We start from the raw sequence: 20,459 nt of genomic DNA on the forward strand, positions 1-20,459 counted from the left end.
AGACGTCCGGGCCCGACCACTGCCTTTACTGACCAATTCTCTACCTGGCTTCTTCACTTTCCTTCCACTGACATCCCAACTATCATCATGAGTGACTTCAACATCCCCACTGATACCCTTCAGTCAACAGCCTCCAAACTTCTGTCCCTTACTTCATGTTTTGGACTTACCCATTGGTCCTCTTCAGCCACCAACACAGGCGGACATACACTAGACCTGATCTTCACCCGTCTCTACTCTCTAACTTCACAACGTCCCCTCTCCCTCTGTCTGACCACCATCTACTCACTTTCTCATCCACGACAGACAGTGCCACTGCTTTCTACAATGCCACTCTCGCATCAGCTATTGACACGGTCGCCCCTCTCGTTCATGGCAAAGTGCGACATATCAATAGACAACCCTGGCATAACAACATCACTAAAAAGCTCCAGCAAGTGTCCAGGGTTGCAGAGCGACGTTGGAAGAAGACAAATTCGTAAGATGATTTCCCTGTATTCGAACAGGCAACACTCGCTTTCAAATCTGCGCTCACCTCTGCTAAACAAGCCTACTTCACAACCCTCATATTTTCCCTATTCTAAACCCCAAACAGTTATTCAAAACATTTAACTCCCTCCTCCACCCACTACTGCCCCCTCCAGCCACCCTCATCTCTGCTGAGGACTTTGCCACACACTTCAAAAATAAGATCGACTAAACAAGGCAAGTCTTCATTGTTCAACCACCACAACTCCTTTGTATACCAGAGCAATGCTCAAACCCCATAACCTCCCTCTCCAACATCACTGAAGGGTAGCTTAATTGTCTCCTCTCCAAATCACACTTCACCACTTGTGCACTCAACCCCATCCCATCTCCTCCCCAACCTCACCACCTAACTTATCCCATCCCTAACCCATCTCTTCAACCTAACTTATGGTACCTTCCCTTCTGCTTTCAAACATGCTACAATCACGCCTATCCTTAAAAAGGCAACCCTCGATCCAACTGCTATGTCCAGCTATCGCCCAATATTGCTGCTCCCATTCACTTCCAAACTCCTAGAGATGTGCCACGCTGAACTTTCCTCCAACCTCTCATCTAACTTGCTTGATAATCTACAATCTGGTTTCCGCCCCCATCACTCCATTGAGACAGCCCTGACCAAAATTACTAATGACCTACAGTGCCTTGCAAAAGTATTTGGCTCCCTGGAACTTTTCAACCTTTTCCCACATATCATGCTTCAAATATAAAGATACCAAATGTAAATTTTTGGTGAAGAATCAACAAGTGGGACACAATTGTGAAGTTGAATGAAATTTATTGGTTATTTTAAATTTTTGTGGAAATTCAAAAACTGAAAAGTGGAGAGTGCAATATTATTCGGCCCCTTTACTTTCAGTGCAGCAAACTCACTCCAGAAGTTCATTGTGGATCTCTGAATGATACAATGTTGTCCTAAATGACTAATGATGATAAATAATAATAATAAATTTTATTTCTATAGCGCCGACATATTCCGCAGCACTTTACATTTCAGAGGGGATTTGTACAGACAATATACATTACAGCATAACAATGATCACATAGATTATAGCAAATACCAAGAGGAATGAGGGCCCTGCTCGCAAGCTTACAATCTATGAGGAAAGAGGTAGACACGAAAGGTGGGTGGTAACAGTTGCCCTGATTGTATGGACCAGCCATAATGTTAAGTGTGTAACAGTACAGACACAGAGGGCTAATGGATGCATAAAGCATGTGAGAACATGATGCGGGGAACCTGGTTATGGTAAAACTTTTAGCTGTGCAACACAGGGATAGATTAGGTTAATGTGTTGAGGCGGTAGGCCAGTCTGAATAAATGCGTTTTCAGGGCACGCTTAAAATTGTGGAGATTGGGGACTAATCGAATTGACCTGGGAAGTGCATTCCAAAAAATTGGCACAGCACGTGTAAAGTCTTGGAGACGGGAGTGGGAGGTTCTGATTATTGAGGATGCTAACCTCAGGTCATCAGCAGAGCGAAGGTCGCGGGTAGGGTGGTATACTGAAACAAGGGAGGAGATGTAGGGTGGTGCTGAGCCATAGATGGCTTTGTGGGTGAGGGTAATAAGTTTATACTGAATTCTGGAGTGGATGGGTAGCCAGTGTAATGACTGGCACAAGGTAGAGGCATCGGTGTAACGATTGGTGAGGAATATGATCCTGGCTGCAGCATTCAAGACAGATTGGAGAGGGGAGAGTTTGGTAAGAGGGAGACCGATTAGAAGAGAGTTACAATAGTCAAGACGAGAATGAATAAGAGAAATAGTAAGAGTTTTTGCAGAGTCAAATATAATCCACCTGTGTGTAATCAAGTCTCTGTATAAATGCCCCTGCTCTGTGATAGTCTCAGGGTTCTGTTTGAAGCACAGAGAGCATCATGAATACCAAGGAACACAACAGGCAGGTCCGTGATACTGTTGTGGAGAAGTTTAAAGCCGGATTTGGACACAAAATGATTTCTAAACTTTAAACATCCCAAGGAGCACTGTGCAAGAGATCATATTGAAATGGAAGGAGTATCATACCACTGCAAATCTACCAAGACCCGGCCGTCCCTTTAAACTTTCATCTCAAACAAGGAGAACACTGATCAGAGATGCAGCCATGAGGCCCATGATCACTCTGGATGAACTGCAGAGATCTACAGCTGAGGTGGGACAGTCTGTCCATAGGACAACAATCAGTCGTACACTGCACAAATCTGGCCTTTATGGAAGAGTGGCAAGAAGAAAGTCATTTCTCCAAGATATCCATAAAAAGTGTTGTTTAAAGTTTGCAACAAGCCACCTGGGAGACACACCAAACATGTGGAAGAATGTGATCTGGTCAGATGAAACCAAAATCGAACTTTTTGGCAACAATGCCAATTGATATGTTTGGCATAACGGCAACACAGCTCATCACCCTGAACACACCATCCCCACTGTCAAACATGGTGGTGGCAGCATCATGGTTTGGACCTGCTTTTTTTCAGCAGGGACAGGGAAGATGGTTAAAATTGATGGGAAGATGGATGGAGCCAAATATAGGACCATTCTTGAAGAAAACCTGTTGGGAGTCTGCAAAAGACCTGAGACTGGGATGGAGATTTGTCTTCCAACAAGACAATGATGCCAAGCAAAATCTACAATGGAATGTTTCACAAATAAACATATCCAGGTGTTAGAAAGGCCAAGTCAAAGTCCAGACCTGAATCCAATCGAGAATCTGTGGAAAGAGCTGAAAAATGCTGTTCACAAACGATCTCCATCAAACCTCACTGAGCTCGAGCTGTTTGCCAAGGAAGAATGGGCAAGAATTTCAGTCTCTCGATGTACAAAACTGATAGAGACATACCCCCCAAGCGACTTGCAGCTGTAATCGCAGCAAAAGGTGGCGCAAAAAAGTATTAAGTTAAAGGGGCCGAATAATATTGCACGCCCCACTTTTCAGTTTTTGAATTTCCACAATAATTTAAAATAACCAATAAATTTCGTTCAACTTCACAATTGTGTCCCATTTGTAAAATCTACATTTGGTATCTTTATGTTTGAAGCATGATATGTGGGAAATGGTTGAAAAGTTCCAGGGAGCCGAATACTTTCGCAAGGCACTGTGTACTTACAGCCAAAGCTAACAGATAATACTCCTCCTTCTAGACCTGTCCTCTGCTTTCAACACAGTTGACCACTGCCTCCTACTCGGCCTGTCCTGGATCTCATACCTTTCCAACCGCACATTCAGCGACTCCCACTCCCACACTATCTCCTCATCCCACCCTCTCTCTGTTGGAGTCCCCCAAGGCTCTGTTCTAGGACCCCTACTCTTCTCAATTTATACCCTTGGCTTGGGACAACTCATGAAGTCCCATGGATTCCAGTACCACCTTTATACTGATGACACTCAGATCCACCTCTCTGCTCTCTAAAATCCTGAAGTGTCTATGAGCCATATCCTCCTTCTCCTCTCGCTTCCTCAAACTCAATGTGGACAAACCTGAACTCATCATCTTTCCTTCATCTCACAGCTCTTCCTTACCTGATCTATCACAATTAATGACATCAAGCTTTCCCTCGTACAAGAAGTCCGCTGCCTTGGTGTAATCCTTGTCTCTGCCCTGTCCATCAAACCGCACATTCAAGCTCTTTCCACCTCCTCTCACCTCCAGCTCAAAAACATTTCCAGAATTCGTCCTTTCCACGACCCTCAATTTAGTAAAATGCTTGTGCATGCCCTCATCATCTCCCGCCTCGACTACTGCTACATCCTTTTCTGTGGCCTCCCTGCTAACACTCTCACACCTCTCCAGTCCATCCTTAACTTTGCTGCCCGACTAATTCATCTCTCTCCTCGCTACTCCTCCGCTTCTCCCCTCTGAAAATCTCTTCACTGGCTCCCATTCCCTCAACGTATCCAGTTCAAATTACTAAAACTGACCTACAGAGCCATCCATAACCTATCTCCTCCATATATCTCTGAACTTATCTCCCGACATATTCACGTAATCTCCGGTCCTCCCAAGACCTCCTTCTCTCCTCCATACTTATTCGCTCCTGACCTAATCGCCTCCAAGACATCTCCCGAATATCCCCCATCCTCTGGAATTCTGTGCCCCAACACATCCGACTATCAACCACATTTGGATCCTTCAGGCAAAACCTGAAAACCCACCTCTTCAAGAAAGCCTACAGCCTGCAATGACCCCTGCTGCCTCCTCACCGCTACCGCCTTACCAACACCGGAGCTGCTGCAACCCCCATCCTACTGTCTCCTTTCCCACCATCTTGTAGAATGTAAGCACACAAGGGCAGGGTCCTCTCCCCTCTGTACCAGTCTGTCATTGTTAGTTTGTTTAGGCTGCGTTCATCACACGAAGCGCAACTCTCGCGGAAGTTACCGCGAGAATTCCGGATTCCATTCCGCGGGAAAATCGCATTTTAAATTCCTGCGATTTTCTCGCGGAAAACTAGCGATTTGCAAGCGTAATTAGTTTGCAAAATGCTAGCGTTTTCCAAGCGATCTGGAGCATCGCTTGGAGAACTGATTGACAGGTTGGTCACACTCGTCAAACATAGTGTTTGACGAGTGTGACTAACTTTTTACTACTGATGCTGCCTATGCAGCATCAGTAGTAAAAGATAGGATGTAAAAAAAAAAAATATTGTTTTTCTTACCTTCCGGCATCCCGCGCAGCCTTCCCGCCTCTCTCCACGCTCCCGGTCCCAGTAAAACTTTGCGAGAATGACCGCGATGGCGTCCGTTCTCGCGGGATCGCGACGTCTCGCGGTCATTCACGATGACGTCGCGCTCCGACGTCATCGCGAATGACCGAGAGATGTCGCGATCCCGCGAGAACGGACGCCATCGCGGTCATTCTCACAAAGTTTTACTGGGACCAGGAGCGTGGAGAGAGGCGGGAAGGCTGCGCGTGACGCCGGAAGGTGAGAATAACAATATTTTTTTTAATTTTAATTCTATTTTTTACAGGGATATGGTACTCACAGCCCGGAGGACAGTCTCCTCTCCTCCAGACCGTGGGTACCATCCGCAAATGTTATGCTTACTTTTCGCATGGTGAGCACAGCCACATGTGGAAAGTAAGCAGAACAATGCATTCCTATGGGTGCGGGATCGCCGCGATTCCGCTAAATTAATGAGCATGCTGTGTTTTTTACCGCGAAGCGATTCCGCCGCGGAAAAAAACGCAGCATTAGCACAGCATTGCGGAATACCAAAGGAATGCATGGGATGCTTATTTTTCGTGGCAAAATCGCGCGTTTAAAACCGCCGCGGAAACGCGAAAAAAAAACGCTACGTGTGAACTCTGCCTTACTGTAAGCGATATCTGTAATTTGTATGTAACCCCTTCTCATGTACAGCGCCATGGAATCAATGGTGCTATAGAAATAAATAATAATTAAGGGGTTACATCGCTTCAAAGGAACAGCTGCAGCTTTTCCAGTGACAAAAAAAAATCATCTCAAAGTGACAAGCCCCAGAGGCAAATAATGATAATGCCGAGAAAACTATACTGAATGGGTAATAGACGATCTCTACATTTCATTCTCAAAGAAAATAAACTATATCAAATAAACCCACAGTATATATATGGACACAGTCTGAACCAACTGCACAGGCAAAGCAGAAAAACAAGAAAAACCTGCAGTAATACAGTCCAATAAATATATCAAATCTCCAAGTCTTCATTAGCAACATGATCAGAAACAAGGCAAAGGGGGATAAAATGCAAAAACCAGACCAGCATACATGCAAAGGACTGGCAGGATCACATAATAGATAAAAGTATACACTATCAATATCCAAATGTCATAATATCAATACTATACCATCACTGATTGCATGAATATATATAGGCACAGCACAGAGGCATAGAATATATAAGGCATAAGACCATGCTTTGTCTTACTGGGATGAACAGCGGGATTGACCACAGTCACCAGCCCACTTGTCTGGTATGAATATATATATATATATATATATATATATATACACACACATACACACACACACATATACACACCACAGAGCCAAAGAATATATAAGATTTAAAACCATGATTTACCTTACAAAAATAAACAGCGGGATAGAATGTGGTCCCCACCCAGACGCGCGTTTTCGGAGGAATCTCCTTCCTCTGGTTTTCGCATTTTATCCCCCTTTGCCTTGCTTCTGATCATATTGCTAATAATGACTTGGAGATTTGATATATTTATTGGACTGTATGACTGCTGTTTTTTCTTGGTGTTTTTCAAGCCCCAGAGGCAGTACACTACGTTATAGGCATTTTTAACGTACCTAGTTCAGCCAGCTGTGCCGGGTCCTCTGATATTGCCTCTAATTTCTCCAAAAAACTGCGGATTGCTTTAAAAGCCTAGAATGACAAAAATGTAAGAACATTTATTGTATTGCACCCAGTCACAGTAGTAATGGTGGCTGTAGGTCTTGTATTCTCCTTACCTGATCCCGGACACTCTTCTCTGGATCCACTGTGACCACACATAGCACAGGAAGAATTTTCCCGGCACAGTCGTTCATGGAATAAAAGTTGTGCGTAGCAGCAAAACCAAGTACACCGGCAGCGCGGGATGGGGAAAACGGATCTTTTGTAGCTCTGCTGAATGCTGATATCAAGACCCTCTGTCGTGTCTATAAAGTTTACATTCAGGATTAAAGGCTGCGCTCCACTCCGAATCACAATCAGCAAGTCATCGGATCCCTCTCTAACGGATCAGACAATCTCACACTTTATTCTATCACCACTTACACCACAAGTTCATACACATTAGCAGCAATAGACAATCTTTCATATTGAAGCATCTAATGAGCGTGTGCATAAGTCATTGCGAAGGGAGGTGGAGGTGAGCTGTGACATCACCAATCGCTGCAAGTTTTCTTAAAATGATAGTTATAGTTCTGCATAGAACTTTATGAGCACCAACTGTTATCTATCTCCGTAAAGTAAAAATCTGTTTTGATATGCAAACACAACCCATGGTCAGACGGGTCAAGCAGTCATGTTTTTCTAATGTCAAAAGTTCAAATCATTTTCCATACTCACAGTAGGGTTCAGATAAGAGGCAATCTTGCCCAAGCAGACTGTTGTATTGCAGCGGATAGGTCCCTGGTCATCCCGAGCTTGTAGTCGAGCGAAATGCTTCATCAACTCCATATTCAGGTTATTTTCATTTAACTTAGGAGCCAGGAGCAACATGGACTATAGGTAAAATCAAAGGAAAAATCTGCTACATAATGTGTGTGTAAGTACCGGAGACATAACAATACAATGTTTTTTTTACTTTTCTTATAGATTAATGACCTAGGGGAGGGAAAAGCTGGGATGAGATGATCTATTTCACTCCAAACATTTCTTTTTTTTAGATCACTATTCTCTGGGATCTGTATGTCTTGAGGGCACTAGATTATTACTAGTAGTGATCGGTATAAAGAAGATTGCCAAGAGCACAAAAATCATGTCCTGCCACCATGCGCCAATACTCCATGCCACAGCTGAAGGCCCACAATGCCATAGGCATCCATTGCAACAGCTCAAATGCAAGCAGAAAGTTTCCTATATTCAGGTCCCAATACTAAACATGGTGCTCAGGCTAAAAGCGCTGCTTACCATTTTGAGGTTCATGTCGTCCCCGCTGTCATCTCAGAGGAATAAGGAGAGCCACTATGCCGGTCTGATCTCTTTAATAGCAGACCGCTGTGCAGTATGGGCTGTAGGCCGCCGCTCCGGCCTACGCCCCCCGGCCTACGCCATTGACAGCTACCAAGGTGGCGGGAAGGGGTTAAATGTAATCAGTTTGCAATTAAGTGGAAAAAATATTAAGTTCACCCCTAAAAAGCAAATAAAAAAAACTAAATAAAAAAGGACACCTTATCCATGCTGCGATTACCTTCACCGTCTGTTCACGTATAGCAGGGTTTGTATCCGTAAAACCATGGACCACATGGGGGAAGATCTGCGAGTTGACGGTGGGCTCATTAAGATACTGGATAAAATTCTCCATCTGTCACATGCACAATGCCAAGAAAAAAAAAAATCAAGTTAATAGCAGAAAAAAAGAAGCGGCTCAATTTTCTTTTTTTAAGTTGAAATATTAATAATATCCTTTTATTACAAATTATAAGAACGTTCTTCATCAGCCAAAAATACTATAGAAAATGTGAAGCTGGGAGCCGACATGATCAATATTCTTCAGAGTTTACAGGAAGAATACAGATGTAGATTGATAAACTTAGCTGCTGCAGAAACTCTTTATGAAGAGGAAGGTGGAGCTTTATATGAATTGCATCAAGGTCAGTATAAAAGCACGTAGATGGCTGTGAAGAATGCAATCATCAGAGTGAGTCTCAGAGAGAAGAGGGATACTGGGAAGCGCAGTCTTCACCCTGACATTTTCTTTGAACAGTTTGCACCTTTGGTGGTTTTTCCTACACTTCCCCTCACGCCGAATCTATTGTCACTTTCAATACGATGTGATGTAATCAGATCTAAAGAAGGCAAAAAAAAAAACAAAAAACCTCTCCCTATATGTCAGGTAGCGCACCTGCTGCAGAAGTCGTATCCTCATGGCTCGGTCAGTGGAAGAAAACATCTTTACAATGATGGGGATGATCTTCTGCTGATATTCATCAGCGTTCAGGAATTTCCCAATCTAAAATACAAATCAACAGAATAAACTTTACTGTAAAGTGTAAAACCAGAGATTTGGACGTGGTCACTTCCTTCTAAATAACTTGTCATTTATGGTAAATCTGGGAAAATTGTCATTTTGGGGGGAAAAACTGCAATAATTTGAACCTTTAAACGTCTGAGAATCGGCAGGGATTAATCCCATATTCCACAGTTGGATTTTATTTCTTATTGCAGAAGCAAACGGCTTTGATTAAGTGCCATTAAAGCCGAGGCTACACCGTGACTTCGGATGAGAGACGGCTAAAAATTACCATGTTTTTCAGCACAAAACAAATGAATGGAATTGCATGGAGACAGAACAAATGAATGAGATCGCATTGAGACCTTTAGGTGACTGCGACAAGAAAATGATGAAAAATCCAACCAGGTTCGATATTTTGTTGCCGCATCCTAGTGGTCAAAATGTGACCCCATTCACTTATATTGCGCTGCAATGTAGCAGCGAAACATCACGTACCTACTTATGGTCGCCTGTTTTTATTATTCGCTTTAGACTAGGTTTTGACGTAGAGAATTCAGTTTTTTGGATGCAAAATTTGCAGGCATAATTCACGTCCGATGGATCCCACTGACCGTAATGAAGTCTCTTGGGGTTCCAGTTACATTATCCATTTTATTGAGAAAAACAACCAAACAGCAACATGCACTGTAGCTTCCAATAAAAAAAAAAAAAAAAAAAAAAAAAGATTTTTGTGTACTCACCGTAAAATCTCTTAGCCTCTAATTGGGGGACACAGAACCATGGGTGTTATGCTGCTGTCCACTAGGAGGCGACACTATGCATAATCTGAAAAAGATTAACTATGGCTCCTCCTCTGCAGTATACACCCCTGGACGGCGTCGGCCTTCTCCAGTTTTGTGCAAAAGCATAGTTGCCTTCTTACAGGCATGGTTATGTACGAGCTCAAAGAACAATATGAGAACTCAACCGTAAACAACGGCCCGTTAGGGCAATAGGGTGGGAGCTGTGTCCCCCCAATTAGAGGCTAAGAGAAAGAGATTTTATGGTGAGTACACAAAAATCTCCTTTACTCTGTCGCCTCATTGGGGGACACAGAACCATGGGACGTCCCAAAGCAGTCCCTGGGTTGGAAGCAATGGACGAATATTGTGCTAGCAGGTCCCTAAACTTGGGGCACTGCCGCCTGCAGAACCAGTCTACCCAGGCTCGCATCCCCTGAGGACTGGGGATGAACACTGTAGTGTTTCGCAAACGTGTGTAGGCTAGTCCAAGTGGCCGCCTTACACACTTGTTGTGCCGAAGCCTGGTGCCGAATAGCCCAGGAGGCCCCTACTGCCCGCATAGAGTGTGCCATGATACCGGCCGGAAGAGGAGAATTATTAAGGCGGTAAGCCTCTTGTATGGTGGACTTGATCCACCTGGCAAGGGTGGCTTTGGAAGCCGGCAGACCCTTTCGAACGCCTTCCGGAAGAAGGAAAAGGGAATCAGACTCCCGGAAGGGTGCAGTCCTAGACACGTATACACGCAATGCCCTGACGAGGTCAAGCGTATGCAGAGCCTTCTCCACTCTATGAACCGGAACCAGGCAATGGGATGGCAATTAAATTTCCTCATTGAGGTAGAAGTTGGACACAACCTTCGGAAGGAAGGATGGGACTGTACGGAGAACCACCTTATCCTGGTGAAAGGCTAGGAAGGGCCGTCTGCAGGAGAGTGCTGACAATTCAGACACCCTGCGAAGCGAGGTGATTGCCACCAGAAAAACCACTTTCTGTGATAGAATGCGGAGTGGGACTTCCTTAAGTGGTTCGAAAAGTGGTGCCTGCAATGCTGTCAGGACCAAGTTGAGGTCCCACGTTTCCAGTGGACGTCTGTAGGGGGGAACCAATCGGGAAACCCCCAGGAGAAAGGTCCTTACTTGCGGCTTGTTAGCGATGCGTCTCTGAAAGAGCACTGAAAGCGCTAACACCTGGCTCTTAAGCGAGCCTAGTGATAGCCTGGCGTCCAGGCCCGATTGAAGAAACCCAAGTACCTTTGGGAGGGAATAAGGGAGTGGGACCTGCCGCGAGATTCGCACCAGGTAAAAAAAAAAAAAAAAGCTCTCCAGGTACGGTAATAAATCTTGGTGGAGGCTGGCTTCCTTGCCCTGATCATGGTCGTAATGACATCCGGTGAGAGCCCTCCCTGGGTTAGAACCCAGGTTTCAAGGGCCACGCCGTCAAATTGAGAGCCCCTGAGTTCTGATGGTAGAACGGACCTTGTGACAGAAGGTCGTGACGGTCGGGGAGACGCCAGAGGGTGTCTGCTGTAAGTTGTACGATGTTGGAGTACCATGTACGTCTGGGCCAGTCCGGCGCGATCAGGATGGTTGGAACTCCCTCTTGTTTGATCTTCCTCACGACTCTGGAGATCAGGGGGAGGGGTGGAAAAATGTACAGGAGCTGGAACTGGGTCCAGTCCTGAACCAGGGCATCCGCTCCGAGCGACCGCGTTTCGCGTGTCCTGGCCATGAAATTGGAGACCTTGGCATTGGGATGGGATGCTATTAGGTCCACGTCCAGGGTCCCCCAGCGATGGCAGATCTGGTGAAAAATTTAGGGATGGAGAGACCACTCCCCCGAGTCCATTCCTTGTCTGCTGAGGAAGTCGGCTTTCTAGTTGTCCACACCCGGAATGTGGACAGCCGAGAGTACCAACCTCGTGTCTTCCGCCCAGTGGAGGATATGTGCCACTTCTCGCATCGCTTGGGTACTGCGGGTCCCGCCTTGGTGATTCACATATGCCACCGGCGTGGCATTGTCCAACTGTATCCTGATATGAGAGGCTGCCAGCAAGTAATGAAAGGCTCTCAGTGCCAGGAAATTGATGGGCAAGGTCGCTTCCACTGGTGACCACTTGCCTTGTGCCCTGTGATGTAGGTGCACCGCACCCCAACCTGTCAGGCTTGCATCGGTGGTCAGGACCTTCCATTGACCTGAGAGAAAGGATTTTCCCCTTGCAAGCGAAGTTGGCTTGAGCCACCAGTGTAAGGACCTCCTGGTTGACGATGTCAGCCGGAACTCCCTGTTGAGGGAGAAGGGATTCCTGTCCCAAGACTTGAGGATGGCTAGTTGAAGAGGCCTGAGGTGAAACTGGGCAAATGGTACCGCCTCCATCGCTGCTGCCAGCCTGCCGAGGACTCTCATGGCAAACCGGAAAGATCGGGGAGGATTGCGGAGGAGTATGCGAACTCCCAGACGGAGAGCCAGTGCCTTGTCCCTGGAAAGGAACACCAGACCCCTGGAGGTGTCGAATAGCATCCCTAGGAAGGTCAGGGACTGACTCGGGGTAGTCGATGACTTTTGTAAGTTGACTAACCAGCCTAGTCAGAGTGTTGATTGTGATTGAGACGCTGACTTCACAGTCCTTGAAGGTGGAAGCCTTGATGAGAAGGTCGTCCAGGTATGGAACGACTACAATGCCTCTGGAGTGTAGAACGTCCATGGTGGCTGCCATGATTTTGGTAAACGTCCTGGGAGACGTGGCGAGTACGAACGGGAGAGCCACGAACTGGTAGTGGTCCTGTTGATCGCGAACCTGAGAAATCTTTGATGGGCGGGAGCAATTGGTATATGCAGGTATGCGTCTTGTATGTCTATGGAGGCGAGATATTCTCCCTGCTCCATGGACGCAATGATGGACCGAAGGGACTCCATGCGAAAATGACGGACCCGTACATATTTGTTGAGTTGTTTTAGGTCTAGTATGGGCCAGACTCTGCCTCCTTTCTTGGGGACTATGAATAGATTGGAGTAGAACCCTCGGAAGCGTTCGGTCGTGGGAACCGGTACTACGACTACTGCTTGAAGGAGAGAGGAGACCGACTGGTGAAAGGCACAAGCCTTGTCTGGCGGTTTTGGTGGAACAGAGAGGAAGAACCGGTTCGGTGGACTGGAAGTGAACTCTATCTTGTATCCGGAAGACACTATTTCCCTGACCCACCTGTCTTCTGTAATAGGCAGCCAGACTTGCTTAAAGAGTAGAAGTCGTCCGCCTACTGGTGGGGTGTCTTACGGAGTTCGTGAGTCATGATGAAGCGAAATTCTGAGGTTTTCCTCCTTTGGGCTTCGCCTGGCCTGCTTTCGACTGCCAGGTCCTGTCCGGCCTCTGCGCCGCCCGTGGGTTGTCCCTGCGTGGAGAGTGGTTACGATTTTGTGCTGGGCGCGAGACTGACCAGCCCGAAGAATTCCGAAAGGTTCGGAATCGTGTTTGGTTACGCTGTTTAAACGTGCGTTTAGGTTTGAGTTGAGGGAGAGAGGTACTCTTACCCTCAGTAGCGTTGGATATCATTGTGTCCAACTTTTCACCGAAAAGCCGTCCACTGCAGTACGGGAGATGCGTGAGGGATTTCTTTGAGGCCGCATCCGCTTTCCATTCCCGCAGTCAGAGGATACGCCGAATTGTGATGGCGTTTGCTGCTATCCCCGCTACACCTCTTGCGGAGTCAAGGGCTGCATGAAGCATGTAATCTGCTACTACTGCTATTTGAACCGCATGGTCCGACAGCTGAGGATTTGAAGTTTGAAGGCCATCTTGCAATGTTTTGGCCCAAGCCAGAATGGCCGTGGCCGCCCAAACTGAAGCGAACGCGGGGGCCAAGGAGGCCCCTGCCGCTTTGAACACTGAGCGAGCCATGCGTTTTGTCGGTCTGCTGCGTCCCTGAGGGTTGAGCTATCTGGCAGTGAGAGGAGGGTCTGTGCTGCTAGTCTAGAGACTGGGGGGTCCACTTCGGGTGGATTTGTCCACTGTTTGGTGTCCTTTTATGGGAAGGGGTACCTGGGTTCTAAATATTTACGATTGGTGAATTTCTTATCAGGCTGTGCAAACTGCTTGGTAAGGATCATTTGAAATTCCGGGTGGTTAGTGAAAACCTTAGGTGGTTTCAGAACACCTTCAAAGCAAATCTTGTGTTCTGGGACTTCCGGCGTTGGATCGGAAATGTCCAGCACCCGATGGATGGAAGAAATTATATCCTCAACTAGCGCTGTGTTGCTAGGGGGACAAGGGACCAGAGACCTCTCTGTCTCATTGTCTGAGTCAGAGTCACAGATGCCTTCCGAATCCTGCGTATCGCTCAGGTCTTCCCTGGTGGGTGAGCTGGGGTGGAGGTCTTCTTGCGGAGATCTGCGTTGTCTGTCTCTGGTAGGGGATGGTCTAGGCGACCTGGGACCACGGTGTCTCTCCCTGGAGGGGGATGACCGTGTGTTATGGGATGACGCAGAGGAACGCGACGTGTGGGTCCGCTTACGTGTGGGAGAGCCAGAAACGGCCTGTCCCTGGGTGGAGCTGTCCCTTTGCTGGGTAACACTCATAGGCGAGACATGACCCTGCAGAGCCTGGAGTAATGTGGAGGTCAGGTTATCTATGGACTGTGTCATAGACTGCGACATCTGGGTAGCCCATTCCGGCGTGGTAGCGGCCTCTGAAGCAATGATAGGGGCTTCCTGGGGCTCTGACACAGTATTTTGGATACAATCCTTGCAGTGCGGGGTACATGCTGCCACTGGGGAGAGTGGTTTTGCAGGCTGTGCAGAAAGCATAAAAACAGTCCTGCCTGGTTCTTTTCCTTGAGCCCGGCATAGTGCACAGAGACTGGCTAGCAGAGGACTGTACAGGGGTGACTACACAGGGGAGCTATAGGAAAACCTTGTAGGTAATATGGATTCACAGCCAAGTAAAGAGAACCCGGCTGTGATCTTACCCCACCAGTGTGCCCTTAGGTCCAGCGATGACAATTCACAGCCCTGTGCCCCCCGAAGACTGCTGGCGTTGCTGCCGCTGTATGGGACAGCATCTGCTGCAGCGAAGATGGCTGCCGAGGAGATAAGGGAGAAGAAGGGGGCGGAGAGCTGAGAAAGAGCGCGCAGAGATGTGAAAAAACGTGCCCTTTCTGCCTCGATCCGCCCCTTCTATGACACTGTGGAGTGTCATATTTGTCATCCGGGGGGCGGAGAAGAGGCGGCGACCTCAGCTAGGCCCAAGCCGCAGCCTAAATTAGATTTCTATGCCCAGGAAGGGCTCCAGGCCGGCGCGGTAGTCCGGGGGAGGGGGGTGTCGGATTTTTACCGGACCCCCCGGATTGAAAGGCAGGCTAGCGGTGGGGACACAACCTGAAGCGGGGCCCTGTGGTGGGTTCCCCTGCGGCACTGTAGACTAATGCTGCCGCAGACACAGGGGCGCATAGAGCCCTGTGTCTGCATATGCTATGCCTGCCTGCACTGCCCCCGGCCCCGACAGGAGCCCGCAGCTGGCTGGGGTCCCTGGATGCTGCGTAGGTTGCCATGGACAGACCTTACCTGCGGCGTCTCAACCCAATACCCCCAGAGGGGGATTAGGGAGGGTGCTGCTGTCACCGTCAGGGGGCTTCTTCCTCACCTCGACCTCAACCCAAGACCAAAAGGAATTGGGGAAGGAGGGGGGTCTCAACTTCGAACCAGCACCCGCAGGACTGGGGAAGGAGCGACATGGGGAACCGCCATCTCAACTTCAACTGGGCACCCCATAATAGGGGGCTGAGGAAGGAGCCATGCCGGGAGTCTCACTGAGGAGACCCACTTTTATCCGAAGAAAAAAACAGAAAAAAAGAAAAAATCCTTTAGGTGTGCCTCCTTGCGACACGAAGCAAAAACTGGAGAAGGCTGACGCCGTCCAGGGGTGTATACTGCAGAGGAGGAGCCATAGTTAATCTTTTTCAGATTATGCATAGTGTCGCCTCCTAGTGGACAGCAGCATAACACCCATGGTTCTGTGTCCCCCAATGAGGCGACAGAGTAAAATGACAAAATCTGAAATGGAACGTTAGACGTCGATGTGACCGGATCCCGATTTCCATAACAAAAGCCGAATTGTGAATTTACGGGAAAACAGTTCATGGGTTAATACCAATATATGGAGTCTTTAATTTCCTACGGTGCTCACTTTAAATAAGGGTGTGAGGATTACAGCACCAGCACTGCCAAATTCAAAGGCCGTCAGTAGCTGGGGAAGGATTTTATGGCGACAGAAATCTTCAGGAAAAGAATCCAGGTGTTCACTGAGCTGCTCAAAAAATGTCTGTCGCTCAGCGGGATCCTTAATCTGCACAGAAAACACAGTAATAAAAAGTCTATTAGAAGGGAAAAAATATGATTTATAACAATAGTAATTAATCAAAAATACTAAGGATTATTATAATGCAGGAAATTATTCCAATGTTTTTTAAGGCTGGTTTCACATTAGCGTTTGGAGGCGCAGCAGACGCTCGCTGTGAAGCTCCGCCCCTTGCCGCACCTTCTCCGGTCAGCTCTGCCTATGGGCACATGCCGATGCATGCGGCCTGCATACCCTATCTTTAGCATTGGGTACGCAGGCCGTGCGCAGGTGTGCTTTTGCCGCCGCATGCGTCCTTTTGACGGTGCGGCGACCTGCGCCAAATGCAACGTGTTGCATATTGGTGCAGCCGCCGCACCGTCAAAAGGACGCATGCAGCGCCAAAAGCATACCTGCGCATGGTCTGCGTACCCAATGCTAAACATAGGGTACGCAGGCCGCATGCGGTGGCATGTGCCCATAGGCAGAGCTGACCGGAGGAGGCGCGGCAGGAAGCGGAGCTTCACGGCGAGTGTCCGCTGCGCCTCCAAACACTAATGTGAAACTAGCCTAAGACATTTGATTTGTCAACAAAAGGCCTGGCTGTAATTAAACAACCGAACAAATCAAGGGAACCAAAATAAGGATTAAAATGGAATATTTATTAATGAATATTATTAAAGTGATAAAAGACAATCATTACACAGAAAATACCCAGTGAGGGGACCAAAGAAGACCTACCCAAAAGTTAATGTACGTAAAATGAATAAATATAGCTTAGCTGAAATGGGAATAATAAAAACTTAATGCACAAATAATAATAACATCATAGCTATGCTTGCATGAAGCTATAAATAGCTACTCAGGGTATTAAGGGCTAATGCAGCAAATAAGTGCTGATAGCATCTTTAAGTACATAGATCCAAATAAACCCTGAGGGTAGATCCAAACTATGACGATATTGCACACAGAGTGGAATTATATTACCTCAGGAGCTGCAACTGGCCAGAAGGTAGAAGAGTATGGGTGGTCAGGCGGGTCTACCCCCACCCCGATGCGTGTTACGCCCTTAACTTCTTCGGGGGCGTGTCAAGAGTCTCTTTAAAGAAAACAGTGGCCAATAAGAGTGTTGGAATCAGGCAGACCCCCACCGGTGATTAATACCCGCAACGGACTGTGCGGCGCATACGGCCATCCTCATACTACAAGTGAAAGGCTCATTCAGAATTGCGCTCACTGGACCGCATGCTGGAATGCACCCGGACCCAGATTAAGATTCATTAGTCACCGGTGGAGGTCTTCCTGATCCCGACACTCTTATTGGCCACTGTTTTCTTTAAAGAAACCCTTTCCACCCCCTATGACATGCCCCCGGAAGAAAATAAGGGCGGCTGACCACCCACACTCTGTCTTCTTCTGGCCTTTTGCAGCTATATATAGCTTTATACAAGCATAGCTATGATGTTATTATTATTTGTGCATTAAGTTTTTATAATTTCCATTTCAGCTGAGCTATATTTATTCATTTGACATTAACTTTTGGGTAGGTCTTCTTTGGTCCCCTCACTGGGTATTTTCTGTGTAATGATTATGTATTTTTTCATTTTAATAATATTCATTAAATTGTAATCTTTATTTTGGTTCTCTTAGTTTGGTTGGTTAATTTACAGCCATACTGTAGTATTCTGAAGTGCCAAGAAATGCTTATTATAGGACAGTTCTTTTGTTTAATTCCGGGCATTTGATTTGTCAGAAGTGGAGCGACATCATCTGTGGGAAGTGGCGCACAGATGATGTCACGCCAGCCCCAGTTAATCAAAAGCCGCACCGGGGACCCTGGCAGAGATTCGGGAGGTCTTCTGTACGAACACGAATCCCGCAAATCGATCTGCTCATCTCTACAGTTTTCATACCTGGGTCCTCATTTGTAAAGGAACTGACCTGTATCTCTTCAAGGAATAGATTGGTTTCTACAAAGATGTTGCAGAAGAATCCCCCAGGAGCGCGGCAGTTCTGCAGGAATCGCGCAGGATTGGGACGGATTTTAGGGTTAGCTCCAACGAGTTCGCAGTAGTGAGGCACCAGTGACTTGGGGATCTGTAGTACACAAAGGTAGGCATTGCTGAAGAATGGCAAAGAGCTAAAAACACAAAGTTATAGAGGAAAAAAGCTTTTAAAGTCAGAAGAACATGAATGAGCTATTGTGTGTGCACCTGACGCAAGAAAGTAGGAGGAATACTCCCATACTGCAATTCTGGCCTTAAGGTAATTGACAGGTAAGTCATTAATATCATCCATAAAGTGTTTTTTTTAGCAGTTGCGGAATCCCACACTTTCGAAAACACCATAGAAGCCCCAAAAATAGTATAGGTTTGCATGTAAGGCAAATTTATGTTTAAACTGCAGCCACCATTTTTCATTTTTATTTCATAAACCAATAGTGCACATACAAATAAGAAACTTTGTGATACGTCTTCTAAGAGAATTCAGCTTTTTTCTCCTCCTGGACTGATCTTTACTAGTGATGATCGAGCATGCTCAGATAAGGTGTTATCTGAGCATGCCCGAGTGCTAACAGAGTGTCTTCGGCGTGCTCTAATACTATGTTCAAGTCCCTGCAGCTGCATGTCTCGCGCCTAGCAGTCAATCCCTGCATGTGCTGCGACTGTCGAACAGCCGTGAGACAATGTAGCCGCGGGGACTGGAACATAGTATTAGAGCACGCCGAAAACACTGTTAGCACTCGGGCATGCTCAGATAACACCTTATCTGAGCACGCTCGCTCCACACTAATCTTTAACTCTCAATTCACAGGTAACATCTGCTTTCACTGAGTATAGATATTCACAATACTGAGATAGGAAATATCAGTTGGTGCTCATAAGATTTTATGGATGAAGGAGTAGGAGGAGCTAGAAACAAACTGACATTCTGCTGCAAGTTCTCTGGAAATGTGAATTATACTTTAAGAGAATGTTGGCACAGATGACATAAATGGAACAGTTGTGATGTATTTTATTGGGGTCTGCAAAGATCCACTGAAATGTATGAACAGACGAATATATTTAAAGGGGTTGTCCGGGCTTTTCACATAATCTCTGTGCATATCTGGGCTGCAGAATGGTGACAATAAGTAATTTACCTTCTGTCACCAGTTTGCAGGGCTTTCTAGATATCAGTGTCTTGCTTCTGAGCAGAACGTCCAAGGGGGGGTGTGTTCTGGCATTGAAATGAGAACTGGTCGTTTCCTCCTACTCTACTACGATTTTCCCTCCTCAGTAGAGTTTCACGTTCCATAGATCACTGTTCAGCGTGTGTCTGGAGGAGGAGCAGCTGGGGGGTTCTGCTCTCTGCACTGAGGCTGCTAGAGGGGAAGGATTTGTTACTGTGTGAGGAGGGCTTGTTCATGTGGACGGGGAGGGCATGTTGCTATGGAGGGTGGGGTTGTTGCTATAGAGGGCAGGTTTTTAGTAGAGTAGGAGGAAACGACCAGTTCTCATTTCAATGCCAGAACACCCCCCCCTTTGGACGTTCTGTTCAGAAGCAAGAGATGATATCTAGAAGACCCTGCAAACTGGTGACAGAAGGTAAATTACTTATTGTCATCATTCGGCAGCCCAGATATGCCCTGAGATTATGTGAAAATCCCGGACAACCCCTTTAATTAAAAAGTTGCTACTGCACAGCCTACCTTTCCAAGTGAGCGGAGAGCTGTGGGACGTGGGAGCGAGCCATTGCACACTTCCCAGATCAGGCAGCCAAGACACCACATGTCTGCGGACCTGTTACACGGAGAATATAATCGCATTATTTCGAGTCGGTTACATAAAGAATACATGAATGAAAAAGCTTTAGTCTCACATACCACTTCTCCCCAGAAGTCTTTGAACGATCTGATTTTTCGGGGGGATTATACTTTTCCTGTTCAGGACCCTTTTTGGGGGCACTTTCCTCGCTACCAGCTGCGTACACATAATCCAGACCCCCAAGTTTCCACTCTCCCGCCCGGTCCACAAACACAGCTGACATATAGACGTTGTTGTGAATGAGGTTGCAATCATTCGTCAGAAAACTGAGCGCTTTCTAAATACAGAGGACATCATAGGATGGATTTGGACATGGACATAGGATGTATGGAGACATACACACATAA

General features: G+C 46.8%; 1 protein-coding gene across 3 annotated transcripts in view; it reads right to left on the minus strand.

The window, feature by feature from the left end:
* SCYL1 (SCY1 like pseudokinase 1) overlaps positions 1–20,459 on the minus strand; it is a 92,699-nt gene that overhangs the window by 42,739 nt on the left and 29,501 nt on the right. For all 3 annotated transcript variants that reach the window (XM_073554454.1, XM_073554453.1, XM_073554455.1), the window contains exons 4-12: positions 20,172–20,389; positions 19,998–20,088; positions 18,248–18,403; positions 16,157–16,315; positions 9,089–9,196; positions 8,435–8,548; positions 7,591–7,746; positions 6,990–7,178; positions 6,828–6,903 (exon numbers count right to left, since the gene is read on the minus strand). In XM_073554454.1, coding sequence (XP_073410555.1) covers positions 6,828–6,903; positions 6,990–7,178; positions 7,591–7,746; positions 8,435–8,548; positions 9,089–9,196; positions 16,157–16,315; positions 18,248–18,403; positions 19,998–20,088; positions 20,172–20,389 — 1,267 coding nt within the window. The remainder of the gene's footprint in view (positions 1–6,827; positions 6,904–6,989; positions 7,179–7,590; positions 7,747–8,434; positions 8,549–9,088; positions 9,197–16,156; positions 16,316–18,247; positions 18,404–19,997; positions 20,089–20,171; positions 20,390–20,459) is intronic.

The sequence above is a fragment of the Dendrobates tinctorius genome, unplaced genomic scaffold, assembly GCF_039654945.1.
Source record: "Dendrobates tinctorius isolate UK_male_01 unplaced genomic scaffold, ASM3965494v1 ptg000211l, whole genome shotgun sequence".
NCBI lineage: Eukaryota > Metazoa > Chordata > Amphibia > Anura > Dendrobatidae > Dendrobates > Dendrobates tinctorius.